Below are 21,364 nucleotides of genomic sequence, written 5' to 3' on the forward strand. Positions count from 1 at the left end.
TAAATCCCAGGACCAGAGTCCGGAGACACAGAGCTGCAGCCATTCCTGAGGACCCTTTCCATGACCACTCCAGTAACAGTTCTGCTGTGAGATCATTTTAGGCCCGTTGCCTGCAGTTGTTCAATGAAGAACAGTGAGTTATTTTGCACAACATTGCCTCCGTCTGATCCCTGGATACGGCTGTCACCACCACGGGCTCCCCATCCATTACCCAGGGGCATATTTTACAGACACTCAGGGGTTGCCCCAGGGAGAACCAGTACATCCGCCTCTCCCTCCATATTTCTTGCACACACCACCTGCTGGAGACCTGCCAGGCTGTAGGACAGCCCTCCGGTCCCCATACCAAGCACGTGACATCAGCGCGGCCTAGGCCGCAACCGCCAGCCACTCCAGTATTCTGGGCCTGGCTGCCTACAGGCCCCAAGAAAAGGCTAGGCCCCGGTGGGGGGTGTTGCATGTACATACCGTATATACTCAATTAAAACAAAAACTGTCCTATAAAACATACCTCGGCTTAGGGTGATGCCACACATGGCGTTTTGAATCCGGTTTTGGCCCATTTTTAAGCAAAAAGCATGAGTTTTGCTTAAAAACTTTTTCAAAATGGGTTCAAAACGCCGTGTGTGGCATCACACTAAGGGTGGTGGAACACTTGTCTTTTTGAACCCGTTTTTGGTCCGTTTTCAAGTAGTCCGCCCAAAAATGCATGTGTTTTTTCACCAGTTTTAATTAAGAGAATTGGTAAAATCTGTCAAAAACACATGCGTTTTTTAACGGACTGCTTAAAAACTGACCAAAAATGGGTTCTAAACGCCATGTGTTGCATCGCCGTAAGCAGTTGGTTGAAAAAACGCACCAGTATTTTTGAAAACCCATCCGTTTTTTCCAGGTTTTGTCTGTTTTTCCCCAATTATAATTATAATATGGAAACCACCAGATGCGTTTTCAAAAATGGAAGCGTTTTTAACAGACAACTTAAAAGTGGTCTAAAATCGGGTTCAAAATGCCACGTGTGCCACCACACTCGAGTCTATGAAAAGAAAAAAACAAACTGTACTCACCTTATGAATCACCTGATGTCACCTGCTTCCCCCCGCAGGTCCTCTTCTGTCTCCGTCTCTGTGAACCTGTGCGCTGCCGTAGATCACAGGTACTACTTTCCAGAGATTATGGTATTTAGGAATGTGTAAACACTACAATCATAGGTCTTGCTTTGCTGAACAGCAGCCTCATACATAAATGTTCTCCACTCATTCCTGTTACATGTCAAAGAGAACCTGTCAGGCACATTAAACTCCAAAACTAAATATATTTTCATAAACTGCCATTGCCCCTATCCCTTCATTGTCGCTCTACATGCCTGTAAACGTGACCAATCAGGCACTAAAGCAAATGACCTGAGAGAAGTCTGTGTCTCACACATGTGTATAGCAGAACATGTAAGGTACTTGTGTAGCTGATGTCTGTGTCTATCACATGTGTATAGCAGAATATGTCAGGTACTTGTGTAGCTGATGTCTGTGTCTCTCACATGTGTATAGCAGAACATATGTCAGGTACTTGTGTAGCTGATGTCTGTGTCTCACACATGTGTATAGCAGAACATGTCAGGTACTTGTGTAGCTGATGTCTGTGTCTCTCACATGTGTATAGCAGAACATGTCAGGTACTTGTGTAGCTGATGTCTATGTCTCTCACATGTGTATAGCAGAACATGTCAGGTACTTGTAGCTGATGTCTGTGTCTCACACATATGTATAGCAGAACATGTCAGGTATTTGTGTAGCTGATGTCTGTGTTACACATGTGTATAGCAGAACATGTCAGGTACTTGTGTAGCTGATGTCTGTGCCTCACATGTGTATAGCAGAACATGTCAGGTACTTGTGTAGCTGATGTCTGTGTCTCACATGTGTATAGCAGAACATGTCAGGTACATGTATAGCTGATGTCTGTGTCTCACATGTGTATAGCAGAACATGTCAGGTACATGTATAGCTGATGTCTGTGTCTCACATGTGTATAGCAGAACATGTCAGGTACATGTATAGCTGATGTCTGTGTCTCACATGTGTATAGCAGAACATGTCAGGTACATGTATAGCTGATGTCTGTGTCTCACATGTGTATAGCAGAACATGTCAGGTACTTGTGTAGCTGATGTCTGTGCCTCTCACATGTGTATAGCAGAACATGTCAGGTACTTGTGTAGCTGATGTCTGTGTCTCTCAAATGTGTATAGAAGAACATGTCAGGTACTTGTGTAGCTGATGTCTGTGTCTATCACATGTGTATAGAAGAACATGTCAGGTACTTGTGTAGCTGATGTCTGTGTCTCACATGTGTATAGCAGAACATGTCAGGTACTTGTGTAGCTGATGTCTGTGTCTCACATGTGTATAGCAGAACATGTCAGGTACATGTATAGCTGATGTCTGTGTCTCACATGTGTATAGCAGAACATGTCAGGTACTTGTGTAGCTGATGTCTGTGCCTCTCACATGTGTATAGCAGAACATGTCAGGTACTTGTGTAGCTGATGTCTGTGTCTCACATGTGTATAGCAGAATATGTCAGGTACTTGTGTAGCTGATGTCTGTGTCTCTCACATGTGTATAGAAGAACATGTCAGGTACTTGTGTAGCTGATGTCTGTGTCTCACACATGTGTATAAGTATTGTGGGCGTCAAGAGTGGACAACAGGCAAGTGTATGCAGAGAGTGTGACTAAGTGTCCCTGAAGTGGAGCAAAGGCGTTCAAAAAAGTCTTTTTTTGTGGGAATTGAGTGCAAGGGGGCAAAGAGATTAGGTAATGTCGTAGTTGTTGGGCCTTCCACTCCCTCAATGAGCAGGAGTCTGCGATCTCCCTGAGCAATTTGGTTGATAAGCAGAGTCTCAAATGAAGTGTTCTGCTCTGAATTTTTCAGCTCCTCTTCATTGTTTGAAAATAATGTCCTCACACATCCTGAAGGGAAATCTGGGTGACCTCGAATCGGAGTCATTAGAGAGTACTGGGGTAGAAGGCGCTCCCTCATCTCCCTCTGACAGTAGAGAATGGCTGGGCTATTTGTGGGATTGTGGGCTCAATAGCTTCCTATTGGGATGTAACCAAGGAACCACCTGCAGGGGAAGTGAGGTGAAAGACTGCTCCAGTTGTATCTAAGGTTTAAGGCTTCTGGTACCGGCTCCTTTTTCGAGCCGCTGCCGGAAGCCAGGCATTATAGTAATCACGTTCCAGGAAGTCCATGCCGTCCGTGACATAATATTACGTCAAATGTCAGAAAGGGGTTCAAGGGGAAGAGCATAATTGACTATTTTAATCAGTCATGGTGGGAAGGGGGGTGAGAATCTAGCAGCCGTTTTCCTGACACATGAGGAAAGCTTGGTCCGTGACAGACTGAAACAGTTTCAAGTCCACCGGTAGGAGGCAGAGCTTAAGATCCTCGGGTACTGATACCCCCAGCTTGTCCAACAGGAATCTCAAACTTCTCGGAACTGCTTAACCGCACAGCAGGACCACAGTAAATGGAGTAATGTGCCAGAGCAGAATTTAATAACTCTGTGGTTAGATATGCTTGGGGGGAGTATGTAAACTTGTGACATTCTATCTCCCACATTTAGGGACACCATTTAAGGTTTAGTGAGATCCCAGTCTTCGTCCGTTAATGGACCAAGCTCATTCTCCCAACATGTCCTTGTCGAGACAGGTGCTCGCTTAATGTGGATGGATGGTAGTTGGCTATATAAGCGAGAGATGAAGAAATTTTAAAAATCATGAAAACATATAGAAGCCGTATGGGAAATGTTCGATAGTAGCCAATTTGTGTGATAAAACGGTATGAAAAGTAAATCATTTTGCAATGTTTGCCACTTTTTTTTCCTTTAATAAGTAAACACAAAACATATGAGCCAAAATGTACTACTAACACGAAGTACAACCTGTCACAAGCAAACTCAATTTGGACGTTAAAGTGTTCAAAAGTTCTAACCATATAAAGTGACACATTTCACATTACCAAAAAGAGCACAGACTGAAGTCACAAAACGGCCGTGTCTTTAAGTGATTAAGCTCCCGTCACCATCTCTAGCTTCTCCCGGTTGTAGGGAGGGTGGGATATGTGACTGAGCGTGGCTGTGGTTGCTAGGGGCCAAAGTCTGGTTGATTGGCTGCTCAGCACATCATCAAACAGCATTTCCGACTGAGCTTGAATTCCGGACCCAAACTCTGCAGTTAAGTTCTGCTGAGCATAACTCCTGTTTTACACTATGGATTGATAATGGCAACCAGAATGCAGTGCCAGGGCAACACGGTGGCTCAGTGCTTAGCACTACAGCCTTGCAGCGCTGGGGTCCTCAGTTCAAGTCCCACCCAGGACAACATCTGCAAAGAGTTTGTATGTTCTCTAAGTGTTTGAGTGGGTTTCCTCCAGTTTCCTCCTACACGCCAAAATATACTGGTAGGTTGATTAGATTGTGAGCCCCATTGGTGACAGGGACCGATTTGGCAAACTCTGTGCAGCGTTATATAAATAAAGTAATTATTATTATTAGTGCTGAAGGGAGAGGGGCTGGGGCAGGCAGAAAGGAGAGGAGCAGCAGGCGGAAAGGAGAGGAACAGCAGGCAAATGTCTGCAATAAGGTCATGAATGTATATTGGAAAAATTTTAGTTTTCAGCTAATACAACTTTACAGTTACACTTTGTATTTATCGTTAGACACCGGCGCAACTTCACGGTCACCAAGACACAGGGGGAGGAGCTTCTGACAATGACCGGAGATATAGAACATGTAAAAGTCACCTAAGAAACCATAAGTTGTGTCTTTCTAGTAAGATTTGTCATGATGATTGTTAAGTGCTGCAGAATATTATAGCGCAGTCCCCGGGTTACATACAAGATAGGGTCTGTAGGTTTGTTCTTAAGTTTAATTTGTATGTAAGTCGGAACTGTATATTTTATCATTGTAATCCCAGCCAGAACTTTTTTGGTCTCTGTGACAATTGGATTTTAAAAATAGCAATAAAACACAGTTGTTTGTGGTGCACAGTTTTGCCCCTTAAGGAGCTACTCACGGTATAAGACCGGTCCACACAGTCTTTGAAAAAGTCCACAAGATAGAGAAAAATATTTTCACTATGACCGGAGCTCCAAGATTTCTAAAACTTCGATGAACAGCACCAATCTTCAATTTCTCCTGCTGAAAGTATGTCACCATTCAGACTAGCACCATCGCACTCTCATTCTCCTCCTTTATTATATTATAACTGGAAGACAATATGCAGGCAGATGGTGTGGTACGTTCCAACAAGGTTAAAATTTATTCCAGTTCATTATACTCACAAAAATCCAATAAAAATGCGCATATCACAAATCCACATAACGGGACGCTAGCTTTCTCTCCTCTCCGGGCCTCGATCGGTTTCTTTCCTGGCAGACATCGTGGAGGGGTGTTAGGTGTGATCCCTGTGCTCCCTCTGTGGTCTACGGCAGCACCGTATGTTCCGGCTCCCAACGGTGAACCGCAGCTGCGTTCCACAAGGCCCGATGACAACTTCCGGTATGCGTTCCACAAGGCCGATGACGACTTCCGGGTTTGCATTCCACAGGGCCCGATGACGACTTCCGGTCCGCGCGTCGCACCAGAAGTGACGCCAGCCCTCTTGTCATTGGCGTTCGGGAGTCAGGAGCGTGGAGCGGTGAGTTTAAAAAGCGGAGAGTCTACTAGAGACCTCTCTTGCTACCAGGACGTCCGCAGGTTTTTCTTACCTAAGTGTGTCACAAGGCGCAGGTTAGTAAGATGTGTCCCATGGCTGGCGTTTTTTTGTATTTGCACCGCTCCACTCATACCTCTACCTCCTCCCTTTGTCCACAGGCAACATTGACCCAGTCCCCCTTCCTCAGACATCTGTAAGTTAAGGGGGTCTGAGGGGCGGAATGGTGGAGGGGGGGCCCTGTATATACATACATCCCCTATACATCCTCATGGTTTTTCTTCTCACACCTAGGAGAAAAAGGAAAAAGAGAAGAAAGAGGATAAAAAAGAGGAAAGGAAGGAAGATAAGTCAAAAACTAAGACTCTTCCATCTCGTAGATGCAACATGTGCTTTAACAAACTTCCAGAATCCTACAAAAAACCTTTGTGCAAAGATTGTGTGGATAACATAATGCGGGAGGAAAAAACATCCTTCTTGGATGAGATGAGATCTATGTTTAAATCTGAAGTAAAAAGCACAGTTGCATCCCTCCTTTCCGAAGGAATTCCTCCAAAAAGGTTCAAACCCTCTGAACCCAATCCGGAGGAGATGGATTCAGATCCTGAAAGGGCTTCCTGTTCCTATCAAGGTGGTGAAGAGGAGCAGCTAGACAGCCAGGAGCAAAAAAATGACACTAGATTCCTCTTCCCTATGGATAACCTGGACACCTTACTAAGGGCGGTCCGAGAAACATTGAATGTTGAAGAACCTGTGGAAACAAAGTCTGTACAGGATGAGCTCTTCGGTTGTTTAAGAGCAAAAAAGAAAAGAGATTGTTTCCAGTCAATAATGTGCTGGAAGACCTTATCCGGGAAGAGTGGAAAGACCCAGAGAAACGGCTATCAGTAGCCAAAGACTTCAGGAATAGACTTGTGTTTGACGAAGAAAAATCAAAAAATTGGAATTCAATTCCGAAGGTGGACATCCAGGTTACGAAAGTGGTAAAGAAGACTGACCTCCCTTTCAAGGATGCGACTCAACTTAAGGACCCTATGGATCGCAAATCTGACAGCGTCTTAAAGAAAACCTGGGAATCAGCAATGCTGAATCTAAAGGCAAATATCTCAACTACATCTGTTGCCAGAACAATGACCTGCTGGTTAAACGGGTTAGAGAACCAGATTATCAGCGGAACCTCGAGAGAAAAACTCCTAGAGTCTCTCCCTCTGTTAAAACTAGCAACCACCTTTATTGCAGATGCGTCAGGGGAATGCGTCAGATTCTCCACCAAAGAAGGAGCACTCTCTAATGTCGCCCGTAGAGCCCTCTGGCTCAAGCAATGGTCGGGAGACTTTAGGTCAAAATCAAATTTATGTGGCATACCGTTTACTGGCGAGTTCCTATTTGGTCCAGAATTGGACACGATCCTGGAGAAAGCTGCAGATAGGAAAAAAGGCTTTCCAGAACCAAGACAGAAGAGGCATTCCTTTCGTGATTCCCGTGACAAAGTTCCATCCTATCGTGGAAAAGGTAAACAAGGCAGATGGAGCTACACAAAAGGAGGTAGAGGTAGAGGTTACAGTTCCTTCCAGAGTACCCAACCCAACCCTGCCCGAAAACAATGACGCCAGGGTGGGGGGGGGGGGGGGACTAGCTCTTTTCCCCGCTCAGTGGGAACAAAATATAAGGAATACATGGATTCTACAAGTTATTTTGAAGGGCTACAAGATCGAGTTGAACACTCCACCTCCTCAAACGTTTGTGACAACAAGAACATCATCTCGGCAGATGCTTCTTCTTATGTGGCAAGAAGTCCAGTCTCTGTTACTCAAAGACGTAATATCTCCTGTACCTCCTCATCAACAGAAGAAAGGATTCTACTCTCCCCTCTTCTTAGTTCAAAAGCCGAACGGAGCCAACAGAATGATTATAAACCTAAAAAATCTAAATACCCATATCAAATACAGGAGATTCAAGATGGAGTCCCTAAAGTCCACAACGCCATTAATCCCAAAAGGAGCAGCTCTTTGCACCGACTTGAAAGACGCGTATTGCCACGTCCCAATCAATCCCTTCTCTCAAAGATACCTGAGATTTGCGATCTTGTCCCCAGAAAATCAGGTAAAGCACTTTCAGTTCAGAGCTCTACCATTCGGGATCTCCTCGGCTCCCAGACTGTTTACAAAAATTATGGCAGAAGTGGTAGCAGTCTTAAGACAAAAGACAAAAATCAAATCTTCAACCAAGCACCAAGTTAAAATTTCTAGGAATTCTACTGGACTCAGTGCACCAATGCTCTCTTCTCCCAGAAGAGAAAGTCAAAAATCTTGTTTTGCAGGTGTCGATGTTCCAAAGCAGGCAGAAGTGTTCAATCAGAGAGGCCATGAAGCTCCTGGGCCTTCTCACGTCCTGTGTAGCTGGTGTCCCCTGGGCTCAAAACCATTCAAGAGACCTCCAGAATTGGATTCTTTCATCTTGGGACAAGAATTTAAACCATCTGGAGAAGAAAATCAACATTCCCCTATGGGTAAAAAATTCTCTAAACTGGTGGAAGACAGTAGAAAATCTTACCAGGGGCTTAAAATGGAGCAATTGGCCAATAACATCCATTTTGACAGACGCAAGCAAGACAGGTTGGGGAGCAAAACTCCCAGGGAAACTGGTTCAGGGCCAATGGTCAGAGATAAACAGGTCCTCAAACTACAGAGAACTGAAGGCAGTCTGGGAAACCCTGAAGGTCTGCTCGGAACAATTACAGGGCAAAAACCTCAAAATATTATCGGACAACACGACCACAGTTGCCTACCTCAAACGCCAAGGGGGCACACAATCCACATCTCTACTAAAAATATCAAAAAAGATCTTTCTTTGGGCAGAAGAAAATGTCCTCTCTCTGACGGCAGTCCATCTGAAGGGATCAGAAAACAAAGAGGCAGATTTCCTGAGCAGGTACACTCTAGATCCCCACGAGTGCCTAAACAAGGAAGTATTCTCCCACTTGACTCGGAAATGGGGAATACCGCAAATAGACCTATTTGCCACCTGAAATCCCTAATCTGTCTTCTCCTAACATACAGCAGATATTGGAGTTTCTTCAAGCAGGGTTGTCTAAAGGCCTTAAGACCAGCACGCTAAAGGTTCAAGTCTCAGCCCTCAGCGTCTTCTTTGATGTCTCTCTGGCTGACCATAGGTGGGTAAGACGTTTTCTTAAAGCATCCACTAGACTTAGTCCTAAATGTCACATCAGGACTCTTCCCTGGGACTTATCAATAGTCCTGAATGGCCTTGTCCTTTTGAGCCTCTAGAGGACGCAAGTATAAAAAATATCACCTTAAAAACTGCCTTTCTCGTTGCTATAACAACAGCTAGAAGGTTGGGGGAAATTCAAGCACTCTCCATAAACTAACCCTACCTGAAAATTATGGATGATGAATATCCTTAATGCTTGATCCAAATTTCCTGCCCAAAGTAACAACACTTTCATCGTAATCAGGAAATTATTCTCCCCTCCTTTTGCCAAAACCCCAAATCTTCAGGAGAAGCTAATTGGCATACTTTAGACGTGAGAAGAATAGTGCTTCACTATCTCGAAATAACTAATAACTGGCGGAAAGATTCAAACTTGTTTCTTCAGTTCCAGGGCAAAAACAGGGGGAGGAAAGCATCGAAGATCACCATCGCCCACTGGATTAGACAGACTATCCGGGACTGTTATACTATCCAAAACTTAGAGGTTCCTACAAATCTTAAAGCCCACTCTACCAGGGCAGTGGCCACTTCTTGGGCAGAGCGAGCAGGAGCATCCCTGGACCAAATCTGTAAAGCCGCAACCTGGTCCAGTTCCACAACCTTTGCAAGACACTACAGATTGGACTTACATTCTGTCAAGGACTTATCATTTGGTAGAAAAGTTCTACAAACAGTAGTCCCTCCCTAAAAATTCCCTAAGTTATCTGGTATATCTCCAGGTGGCCGTCGTGGGGGATGTCATGGAAAGCGAGAATTAGACTCACCGGTAATTCGTTTTCCATCTAGTCCACCATGACGGCCTGGAATTTTTTTCCCAACCCTTACAAATGTTATTTTATGGTTTTTGTTGTATGTGGAGTAACATGCTAATAAAACCTCTTGCATCCTTCCTTGGTGTAATTATTTGGTAAGACACTGGTGAGGGATGCAGGGGGAGGGACATTTAACCTCTCTCCTTCCTGTCCCTGCAGAGGTCAGGGGTAATCCTCCAGGTGGCCGTCATGGTGGACTAGATGGAAAACGAATTACCGGTGAGTCTAATTCTCGCTTTCTCATGCACTTCCAGGAGTTTGCTGTGCAGCCATAAACCCGCTTTGCGCTGCATTTGTCCAAGTTCACTGCCTGCTTCCAGATGTCACTTGATTTAATATTGAATTGTGCCAAAAAAAAAAATCACTAAAATACATTTGCACTCCACCAGGCGTAGGCCAATGATTTAAATGGGGGTTGCAAAAAAAAAAAAAAAAAAAAAAAGCACAATAAAAATTGTGACAAATTGGTAAAACAAGAATATTTATCTACCCAAAAATCCAACTATGATAAAACAATGGAGCAGAAAAGCACAAAAAAAAAATTTGGCACTGTGCTCCTTACTTTAGTAACCTATCTATTATATTTTCTTATTAAATCATATTCAGCTATTCCTGAAGTAGGTGGGCACTTCCTGGTTGTGACATCTGCTTAGGGCACTGAGGCCAGAGCACTGAGGGCATTTGTACGAATCAGGACAACTTGTTTGTACTTGGCCGATCTGAAGCTTGTGACATCACTCAATGTCCTATTTTCTTGTACTCCTTGCCTACAGCCCCTCTTAACAAGCCTCCTGACATCTCTAGCTGTTCTATATGGTTTCCCATGGCTAGCAGATAGCATAGAAAATGGAGATTAGCCTGTGGGACAAGGTAAAACATCTTCTAGCAGCTAAACACCTACAGATAGCTTATAAGAGTAAATCAGAGAATTGCTTATTTTTGCTTAGTGAGGAGTTAGGCAAATGTTTTATACTTTACACTAGTACTTTAAGATAAATGTGGTCCTATGTATAGTAGGAGTTCTGCACATTAGTGTAATTTTATACTAATGAAGCTCAAGTGCCCCGAATGCATTACCAGAGACTCTCTCTCTAGATTTTGGCCCGGAGCACTTTGCCAGCAGTTCACTGCTCCTTCTGCCAGAAATCTCACTGCAGCACAGAATATTAGGCAGGTTTTAAACTCAAAATAAATGCTAATATGGTTTCTCTACTTTGTGAGTTCTCTGAAGTCTTAGAAGATATGATTTGTGAAGAAAACATTTCTCACATTCAGTACATGAAAATAGCTTCTACTCTGTGTGAATTCTCTGGTGTTCAACAAGAGAGGATTTCTGAGCAAAACACTTTCCACATTTTGAACATGAAAATGTCCTATACCCTGTGTGAGTTCTTAGATGTCTTAGTAATTCTGACTTCTGAATAAAACATTTCCCACATTCAGAGCATGAAAATGGCTTCTCTCCAGTGTGAGTTTTTAGATGTCTTAGTAATTCTGATTTTGAGGTAAAACATTTCCCACACTCAGTACATGAAAATGGCTTCTCCCCTGTGTGAGTTCTCTGATGTCTTAGTATTTCTGATTTCTGAGTATAACATTTTCCACATTCTGAACATGAAAATGGCTTCTCCCCTGTGTGACTTCTTTGATGTCTCAGCAATTCTGATTTTGAGGTACAGCCTTTTCCACATTCCGGGCATGCAAATGGCTTCTCCCCTGTGTGAATACTTTGGTGTTGAACAAGCTTTGAATTTTCACTGAAACTTTTTCCACATTCATTACACAAAAATGGTTTTTCACCTGTGTGAACTTTCTGGTGTTGAACAAGATGTGGTTTCTGAGTAAAACATTTTCCACATTCTGAACATGAAAATGGCTTCTCTCCTGTGTGAGTTCTCTGGTGCCGAAGAAGAGCTGAATTGTCACTGAAACATTTTCCACATTCATTACACAAAAATGGCTTCTCCCCTGTGTGAATTCTCTGGTGTTGAACAAGATTTGATCTCTGAGTAAAACATTTCCCACACTCAGTACATGAAAATGGCTTCTCTCCTGTGTGACTTCTCTGATGATCAATGAGATATGATTTCCGGGCAAAACATTTTCCACATTCTAGACATGGAAATGGCTTCTCGCCAGTGTGAGTTATTTGATGTCTTAGTAAATCTGATGTCTGAGTAAAACATTTAGTACATTTAGGACAAGAATATGGCTTCTCCCCTGTGTGACTTCTCTGGTGTACAATTAGACTTGATTTTAGGGTAAAGCGCTTCTTACATTTCAGACATGAAAACTGCCTCTTATCTCCAAGATTTCCCTCCTCTGTGGAAAGATGTGACTGATTATCTTCAATTTCACCACAAGGAAATGAGCGTTGATGTCCATGGGAACCTCTTGTACTTTCATCTCCTAAAAAATACAGTCAAGAAATCTACATGTAATATTCCATGAACTACGTTTATTGAAGGTTGTAGACAATTTTAGGCTGTTTTTCAACTGTTCTGAAAACAGAGTGTGCTCTTCAAAAAAGGGTCGTGGCCCATGCGACAGAAAATTCTATATTCTGGTGCAGCAAATCTGGCCAACTAATAAGAGGTGGAAAGTACAACTCACCGTTTTTTTACTGCACCACAGCGACCAACAATATCATCCTACATATCAGAGGTCGCATTAACACTTGTACAAGCGGCATTCATATTAAAGCGCATAGACTATAGGGACATTGAGGACGGAAAAGACACGTGACATCTCCTCAAAACACTTTCCCTAGTGAGAGGAGACCGAGGAGTCTCATTTTTAATATGGAGTCCACCGCTGACCTGCGTTACTAAAGCTTATTATTCTGAACATATTTGGGTGATCTTCACTGCATCCAATAACATTCCTCCGAGCCTCATAGTAGCCCAACATGCGGAGAAAGACTGATCCGACCAACTGGAGGAGGAGACCAGAGACAGATGAGCCGGTGTCTATGTCATCTCCTCCCCTGGATGTGACCTCTCCCTGCAATGTATAAGGGAAGAATAACCCACAAGATACATGAAAGGCTCTTACCCTCCTCTGTCACTGATGAGGGGATTTCCTCTCCGCTCCTCCTTCCACCACAACTTTCCTGGAAAGATCCAACATGAAGGACCTGAGAAAACAAGGAAATGTCTCCAGAGATTCTCTTATATCCAAGTGATGGACAGAAACCTCTAGAACCAGGAACTAAGGGAATAATCTCCTGCAAGAGGAGACGGGATCCACATTCATCCCAATATTTTACACATCAACATCAATGTTCCGGTTATATTACTGCATAACCCGATGTGACCCGATCCTGAGGTGGAGACTCATGGACACCAGGGACAAGATTATTCACTTCTCCTGCTCTTCTACCATTTATAGTTATGTCCGACCAACATCTCCCCATAGACCCTCCACCCACTGCTGCTGGAGAAGGTAAGTAGCTCATTACATCCATCTATAGAGGATTCACAGGAACCTCAGCTCCACCTACCTGATGATCCAGTGGGACATTCTCCTCTGGCTCCTCTTTAACAATATGGAAATATGGACTGGGACATCTCTCTGGATCCTGCGGACAATCTCGGGAATCTCCAGGACTGGGACATCTCTCTGGTTCCTGTGTAATATCTCGGGAATCTCCAGGACTGGGACATCTCTCTGGTGGATTTCTCTGACTGGATCCATCTATAGGAAATATACACAGTGACTGATACATTGTCTATATGTGATGATGAGATGATGGAGGAGGTGACCTCACACCTGCTCTGTCCTCTATAATCAGGAAGGTCTCCTCTTACCTGGTGATGTGAGGGGCTGGTGGTCCTCCATCATGATGTCCTTGTACTGGTCCTTGTGTCCTTCTATATACTCCCACTCCTCCATGGAGAAATAGACAGTGACGTCCTGACACCTTATAGGAACCTGACACCCACAATGACACAGTCATCACCCAGACCCCTCGTGTTATTGTACAATGTCCCAGCATTCCCGGCAGCGCTCACCTCTCCGCTCAGCAGCTCAGTGATCCTGGAGGTAAGTTCTAGGATCTTCTGCTCATGTATCAGTGAATGAGGTGGAGGCTCGGTGATGGGGCTCTGGGTCCATCCTCCTGACACACGGGGGGTCACACACTCACCAGACGACTTCTTCACTACTGTGTAATCCTGTGTATGGGGAGACACTGATCACTACATAGATCCTAAGAATCCTTCACCTCTCCAGTCATTTCCCGCTGTTATTCCTAGAGCAGGGGTAGGGAACCTATGGCTCGGGAGCCAGATGTGGCTCTTTTGTTGGCTGCATCTGGCTCTCATACAGATCTTTAATAAATAGTGATGGCTGCTGTGTGTCTTAGACTGATCACTGGGCACAGGCAGCTATGTTACGACCTTTGTACGACCCAGGCGCCATCGCCACCAGCGATGAGGAGCTGGCTGCAGGGAGTAAGTGAATATTCTTTTTTTTTTGCTGTGACTGCCTACTTAGGGGTATGTGCTGTGGCTACCTATCTCCTGGGAAGCATGTGCTGTGGCTACCTATTTACAGGGAGTATGTGCTGAAGCTACCTATCTACTGGGAGGCATGTGGTGGGTGTCAGGATTTGGTGTAGTGAACCCCCTGGACCACTGCAGATGATGACGTAAGCAGACACCTGGGACCGGACTCTAAGTGGCAACCAGTCTTCACCAGAGCCCGCCGCAAAGCAGGATGGTCTTGGTGCAGCGTGGTACCACCAGGTCGTTCCACAGGTGCGGAGCAGAATAAGGAACAGGTCCGGGGTCACAACGGGAGGTCAACACTTGGGAATGCTGAGAGCTGCCGGTCTTCATAGGAACCCGGGACGTAAGCAGCGAGAAGCAGCAGCGCACTGGCTCATCAAATCTGCGAGTGCCAGCGCGGGAGCAGGAACGTAGAGAGGTGAGTGAGCTTGGAAAGGGGCACCGCCACGGATAGGGGCACTGGTGTGCCTGCGATCCAATACGTAGATCGCAGGGGCACCCGTGACGCTGGGACTACCCATCTACTGGGGGGCATGTGCATATTGTACGGCTCTTACAGAATAACATTTTAAAATATGTGGCTTCATGACTCTCTCAGCCAAAAAGGTTCCTGACCCCTGTCCTAGAGATAAGAGCCCTGTCCTGGGAGACTCTCACCTCTCCGGTTATCAAGGAGATCATCTCCAGGGTGAGCTCCAGGATCCTGGCCGCCATCTGCTCTCTGTCCTTCTCCCGGATCCCTGGTGGATCATTGATGGAAAGGATCATCTTTAGGAGAAACCTCTGGGAGTCCTGGATCTATAGAACCTGAGGAAACATGACAAGAACTAAGAGCAAACTCTATATGAAGCAATTGTGTCCATGACATGTGTGATGTGCCAGATGGGGATTCTCCAGACACTGGAGGGGAGGTCACTGGACTGAGGGAGGAGTGATGGCGCTGGACTGTGCCGCTCCTCACTGATAGCACATACTGGACCCCACATGGAGGGACCTGGAGCATGCTGGGAGTTGTAGTCCCTCCATATAGTGTGTGTGCTCCTGGAGCATGCTGGGAGTTGTAGTCCCTCCATATAGTGTGTGTGCTCCTGGAGCATGCTGGGAGTTGTAGTCCCTCCATATAGTGTGTGTGCTCCTGGAGCATTCTGGGAGTTGTAGTCCCTCCATATAGTGTGTGTGCTCCTGGAGCATGCTGGGAGTTGTAGTCCCTCCATATAGTGTGTGTGCTCCTGGAGCATTCTGGGAGTTGTAGTCCCTCCATATAGTGTGTGTGCTCCTGGAGCATGCTGGGAGTTGTAGTCCCTCCTCTGGTCACTTACCTCTTCTCTCCTCAGTGCAGGACACTCTCTACCTCACACAGGTCCTGCTGCTCACTATCCACTAGTCATGTGACCCGGGGAATGTGATGTCACTGAGGGGCGGGGTCTCAGGAGAGGACAGAAAGCAGAGAAGTGCTGGATGAAGGACCTGTGAAGGTGTCATAGATCATGTGATCAGTGTAGGCGGGGAGGTGATTATGAGGGGGAGGAGTCTGTACTGATCAGTGTAAGGCTTAGAGTTAGAGATGAGCCCCTTTTATTTGGGGGGTGGGGGTATGAGTAATATGTCTCTGACGGAGCCTTCGCAGCAGGGAATATAATAGAGCAGTGATGGCGAACCTTTTAGAGACCGAGTGCCCAAACTACAAAAAAGACCCGCTTATTTATCGCAAAGTGCCAACACAGAAATTTAATTTGTGATTTATACTCACTTCTCTGTCACAGTTTTCATTGATACCAGCACCTGAGGCACCAATAAAGCAGAAAATAGTCCCAGGTCGAGCTGTCACTTTAAAATAGCTCTGTGCACAGCAAGTCCTGGGCTGTCTGGGACTGCAGGAAGATGCCTGGAGTCATCTCTGGTGATGGCCTGAGTGCCCACAGAAAGGGCTCCAAGTGCCACCTCTGGCACCAGTGCCATAGGTTAGCCATCACTGTAATAGAGTAAGCCAGCACCTCCCCCCGGGACAAAGCCTCTGTATTACAGGGAGGATCTCTTCCTGGGACTCACCTATGTGATCTGGGTACATAGACAGATACCACACAGGGGGGTAACAATAACTTTGTGGGGGAGATTTACTGCCACTATTCACTAAGATCCTGCGCCCGATATCCTTCATGTGTCACTTCCCCGCTCAGGTCCCCGGAGTTCACCTTCTTCTTCCTGGTGCATGTAAGTGCATTGTCCGTGTATAATGCGCTGTGCGGGGAGTCACTAAGATCCTGCGCCTGATATCCTGCATGTGTCACTTCCCCGCTCAGGTCCCCGGAGTTCACCTTCTTCTTCCTGGTGCATGTAAGTGCATTGTCCGTGTATAATGCGCTGTGCGGGGAGTCACTAAGATCCTGCACCCGATATCCTGCATGTGTCACTTCCCCGCTCAGGTCCCCGGAGTTCACCTTCTTCTTCCTGGTGCATGTAAGTGCATTGTCCGTGTATAATGCGCTGTGCGGGGAGTCACTAAGATCGTGCACTCGATATCCTGTATGTGTCACTTCCCCGCTCAGGTCCCCGGAGTTCACCTTCTTCTTCCTGGTGCATGTAAGTGCATTGTCCGTGTATAATGCGCTGTGCGGGGAGTCACTAAGATCGTGCCCCGATATCCTGCATGTGTCGCTTCCCCGCTCAGGTCCCCGGAGTTCACCTTCTTCTTCCTGGTGCATGTAACTGCATTGTCCGTGTATAATGCGCTGTGCAGGGAGTCACTAAGATCGTGCCCCCGATATCCTGCATGTGTCACTTCCCCGCTCAGGTCCCCGGAGTTCACCTTCTTCTTCCTGGTGCATGTAAGTGCATTGTCCGTGTATAATGCGCTGTGCGGGGAGTCACTAAGATCCTGCGCCCGATATCCTGCATGTGTCGCTTCCCCGCTCAGGTCCCCGGAGTTCACCTTCTTCTTCCTGGTGCATGTAAGTGCATTGTCCGTGTATAATGTGCTCTGCAGAGAGTCACTAAGATCGTGCGTCTGATATACTGCATGTGTCACTTCCCCGCTCAGGTCCCCGGAGTTCACCTTCTTCTTCCTGGTGCATGTAAGTGCATTGTCCGTGTATAATGCACTGTGCGGGGAGTCACTAAGATCCTGCGCCCGATATCCTGCATGTGTCGCTCCCCCGCTCAGGTCCCCGGAGTTCACCTTCTTGTTCCTGGTGCATGTAAGTGCATTGTCCGTGTATAATGCGCTGTGCGGGGAGTCACTAAGATCGTGCACTGATATCCTGCATGTGTCGCTCCCCCGCTCAGGTCCCCGGAGTTCACCTTCTTGTTCCTGGTGCATGTAAGTGCATTGTCCGTGTATAATGCGCTGTGCGGGGAGTCACTAAGATCGTGCCCCGATATCCTGCATGTGTCGCTTCCCCGCTCATGTCCCCGGAGTTCACCTTCTTCTTTCCGGTGTATGTAAGTGCATTGCATGCGACACCATTTGAAAGTTAAATCCCATGCTCAGTCCGAATCAGTCGGATCATCCGATGGCCGTCCCCCAATTCCTGTCGCATGGAAGCAGCGCAGCTGCGCTAAAAAACGATCACATGCAACACAATCCCAGCACAGACACCTGTTAAATATCTGTCACAGCCGTGCAATCCCCGAAAACAGTCCGACATAAGTGCGATCCTTGACCCTTAGTAAAAAAGCCCCTGTAAGAGTAGAAATAACAATAGTACATACAGATTACTGATGACACAACAGCACTACAATGACCAGCAGTCCTGCATATACCCAGGTATGTAGTGAGAGAGTCCTGTGCACAATACCTCCAGACAACACAGGAGATGATCAGTTGTAGGGGCCCCTGTGGATGACTGTAGATCCAAAATCCTTCCAGGAGATGACAGACCAACTCAGGGATGATGAGGGTGGTAGTATTTCTTTCAGGCATCAGCAGCATTTCCTCCTGCAGACATACAGAGTATCACCTCGCCCCCTGTCTCCTCCAGACTCATGTCCTCATGCAGACATGCAGGGTCTCACCTCTCCCCCTGTCTCCTTCTCCAGCCTCATGTCCCACTGCAGACATGCAGGGTCTCACCTCTCCCCCTGTCTCCTTCTCCAGCCTCATGTCCCCCTGCAGACATGCAGGGTCTCACCTCTCCCCCTGCCTCCTTCTCCAGCCTCATGTCATCCTGCAGACATGCAGAGTCTCACCTCTCCCCCTGTCTCCTTCTCCAGCCTCATGTCCTCCTGCAGACATGCAGAGTCTCACCTCTTCCCCTGTCTCCTTCTTCAGACTCATGGCCTCCTGCAGGCATGCAGGGTCTCACCTCTCCCCCTGTCTCCTTCTCCAGCCTCATGTCCCACTGCAGACATGCAGCATCTCACCTCTCCCCCTGTCTCCTTCTCCAGCCTCATGTCCCCCTGCAGACATGCAGGGTCTCACCTCTCCCCCTGCCTCCTTCTCCAGCCTCATGTCATCCTGTAGACATGCACAGTCTCCCCTCTCCCCTGTCTCCTTCTCCAGCCTCATGTCCTCCTGCAGACATGAAGAGTCTCACCTCTTCCCCTGTCTCCTTCTTCAGACTCATGGCCTCCTGCAGACATGCAGGGTCTCACCTCTCCCCCTGTCTCCTTCTCCAGCCTCATGTCCCACTGCAGACATGCAGGATCTCACCTCTCCCCCTGTCTCCTTCTCCAGCCTCATGTCATCCTGCAGACATGCACACTCTCCCCTCTCCCCCTGTCCCCTTCCCAGTCTCATGTCCTCCTGCAGACATGAATAGTCTCACCTCTCCCCCTCTCTCCTCCAGCCACATGTCCTCCTGCAGACATGCAGAGTTTCACCTCTTCCCCTGCCCCCTTCCCAGTCTCATTTCCTCCTGCAGACATACAGAGTATCACCTCGCCCCCTGTCTCCTCCAGACTCATGTCCTCATGCAGACATGCAGGGTCTCACCTCTCCCCCTGTCTCCTTCTCCAGCCTCATGTCCCACTGCAGACATGCAGGGTCTCACCTCTTCCCCTGTCTCCTTCTCCAGCCTCATGTCCCCCTGCAGACATGCAGGGTCTCACCTCTCCCCCTGCCTCCTTCTCCAGCCTCATGTCATCCTGCAGACATGCAGAGTCTCACCTCTCCCCCTGTCTCCTTCTCCAGCCTCATGTCCTCCTGCAGACATGCAGAGTCTCACCTCTTCCCCTGTCTCCTTCTTCAGATTCATGGCCTCCTGCAGACATGCAGGGTCTCACCTCTCCCCCTGTCTCCTTCTCCAGCCTCATGTCCCCCTGCAGACATGCAGGGTCTCACCTCTCCCCCTGCCTCCTTCTCCAGCCTCATGTCATTTTGTAGACATGCACAGTCTCCCCTCTCCCCCTGTCTCCTTCTCCAGCCTCATGTCCTCCTGCAGACATGAAGAGTCTCACCTCTTCCCCTGTCTCCTTCTTCAGACTCATGGCCTCCTGCAGACATGCAGGGTCTCACCTCTCCCCCTGTCTCCTTCTCCAGCCTCATGTCCCACTGCAGACATGCAGGGTCTCACCTCTCCCCCTGTCTCCTTCTCCAGCCTCATGTCCCCCTGCAGACATGCAGGGTCTCACCTCTCCCCCTGCCTCCTTCTCCAGCCTCATGTCATAACCTCTCCCCCTCTCCCCATCACCTCTCCCCCTGTCTCCTTCTCCAGCCTCATGTTCACCTGCAGCCATGTAGAGTTTTACCTCTCCCCGTCTCCTTCTCCAGCCTCATGTCCTCCTGCAGACATGAAGAGTCTCACCTCTCCCTTGTCTCCCTCTCCAGCCGCATGTCCTCCTGCAGACATGCAGAGTCTCACCTCTCCCCCTGTCTCCTTCTTCAGATTCATGGCCTCCTGCAGACATGCAGGGTCTCACCTCTCCCCCTGCCTCCTTCTCCAGCCTCATGTCCTCCGGAGACATGCAGAGTCTCACCTCTCCCCGACTCCTTCTCCAGCCTCATGTCCTCCACAGACATGCACAGTCTCACCTCTCCCCCTGTCTCCTTCTCCAGCCTCATGTCATCCTGCAGACATGCATAGTCTCTCCTTTCCCCCTGTCTCCTTCTCCAGCCTCATGTCATCCTGCAGACATGCACAGTCTCCCCTTTCCCCCTGTCTCCATCTCCAGGCTCATGTCCTCCTGCAGACATAAAGAGTCTTACCTCTCCCTGTCTCCTTCTCCAGCCTCATGTCCTCCCACAGGCATGCAGAGTCTCACCTCTCCTCCTGTCTCCTCCAGCCTCATGTCCTCCTGCAGACATGCAGGGTCTCACCTCTCCACCTGCCTTCTTCTCCAGGTTCATGTTCACATGCAGACATGTAGAGTCTTACCTCTCCCCGTCTCCTTCTCCAGCCTCATGTCCCCATGCAGACATGCAGAGTCTCACATCTCCCCTGCCTCCTTCTCCAGCCTCATGTCCTCCTGCAGACATGCAGAGTATCACCTCTCCCCCTGTCTCCTCCTGCCTCATGTCCTCATGCAGACATGCAGGGTCTCACCTCTCCACGTGCCTTCTTCTCTAGCCTCATGTTCACCTGCAGACATGTAGAGTCCTACCTCTCCCCTGTCTCCTTCTCCAGCCTCATGTCCTCATGCAGACATGCAGAGTCTCACCTCTCCCCCTGTCTCCTTCTTCAGCCTCATGGCCTCCTGCAGACATGCAGAGTCTCACCTCTTCCCCTGTCCCCTTCCCAGTCTCATGTCCTCCCTCAGACATGCAGAGTCTCATCTCTCCTCCTGTCTCCTCCAGCCTCATATCCTCCTGCAGACATGCAGGGTCTCACCTCTCCACCTGCCTTCTTCTCCAGCCTCATGTCCTACTGCACACATGCAGAGTCTCACCTCTCCCCATCTCCTTCTCCAGCCTCATGTCCCCATGCAGACATGCAGCGTCTCACCTCTCCCCTGCCTCCTTTTTCAGCCTCATGTCATCCTACAGACATGCAGGGTCTCACCTCTCCCCCTGCCTCCTTCTCCAGCCTCATGTCATCCTGTAGACATGCACAGTCTCCCCTCTCCCCCTGTCTCCTTCTCCAGCCTCATGTCCTCCTGCAGACATGAAGAGTCTCACCTCTTCCCCTGTCTCCTTCTTCAGACTCATGGCCTCCTGCAGACATG

At 47.6% G+C, this 21,364-nt stretch overlaps 2 protein-coding genes across 2 annotated transcripts in view; one reads left to right on the forward strand and one right to left on the reverse strand.

Moving 5' to 3' along the window:
- Positions 1–21,364, forward strand: part of LOC140116870 (uncharacterized) — a 401,113-nt gene that overhangs the window by 76,874 nt on the left and 302,875 nt on the right.
- Positions 3,877–21,364, reverse strand: part of LOC140119743 (uncharacterized) — a 33,032-nt gene continuing 15,544 nt past the window's right edge. Inside the window, exons 5-8 of the mRNA XM_072139098.1 lie at positions 14,501–14,648; positions 13,258–13,335; positions 12,810–12,948; positions 3,877–12,164 (exon numbers count right to left, since the gene is read on the reverse strand). Coding sequence (XP_071995199.1) covers positions 11,047–12,164; positions 12,810–12,948; positions 13,258–13,335; positions 14,501–14,648 — 1,483 coding nt within the window. The 3' untranslated portion in view covers positions 3,877–11,046. The remainder of the gene's footprint in view (positions 12,165–12,809; positions 12,949–13,257; positions 13,336–14,500; positions 14,649–21,364) is intronic.

The sequence above is a fragment of the Engystomops pustulosus genome, chromosome 2 (assembly GCF_040894005.1).
Source record: "Engystomops pustulosus chromosome 2, aEngPut4.maternal, whole genome shotgun sequence".
Classification (NCBI taxonomy): domain Eukaryota; kingdom Metazoa; phylum Chordata; class Amphibia; order Anura; family Leptodactylidae; genus Engystomops; species Engystomops pustulosus.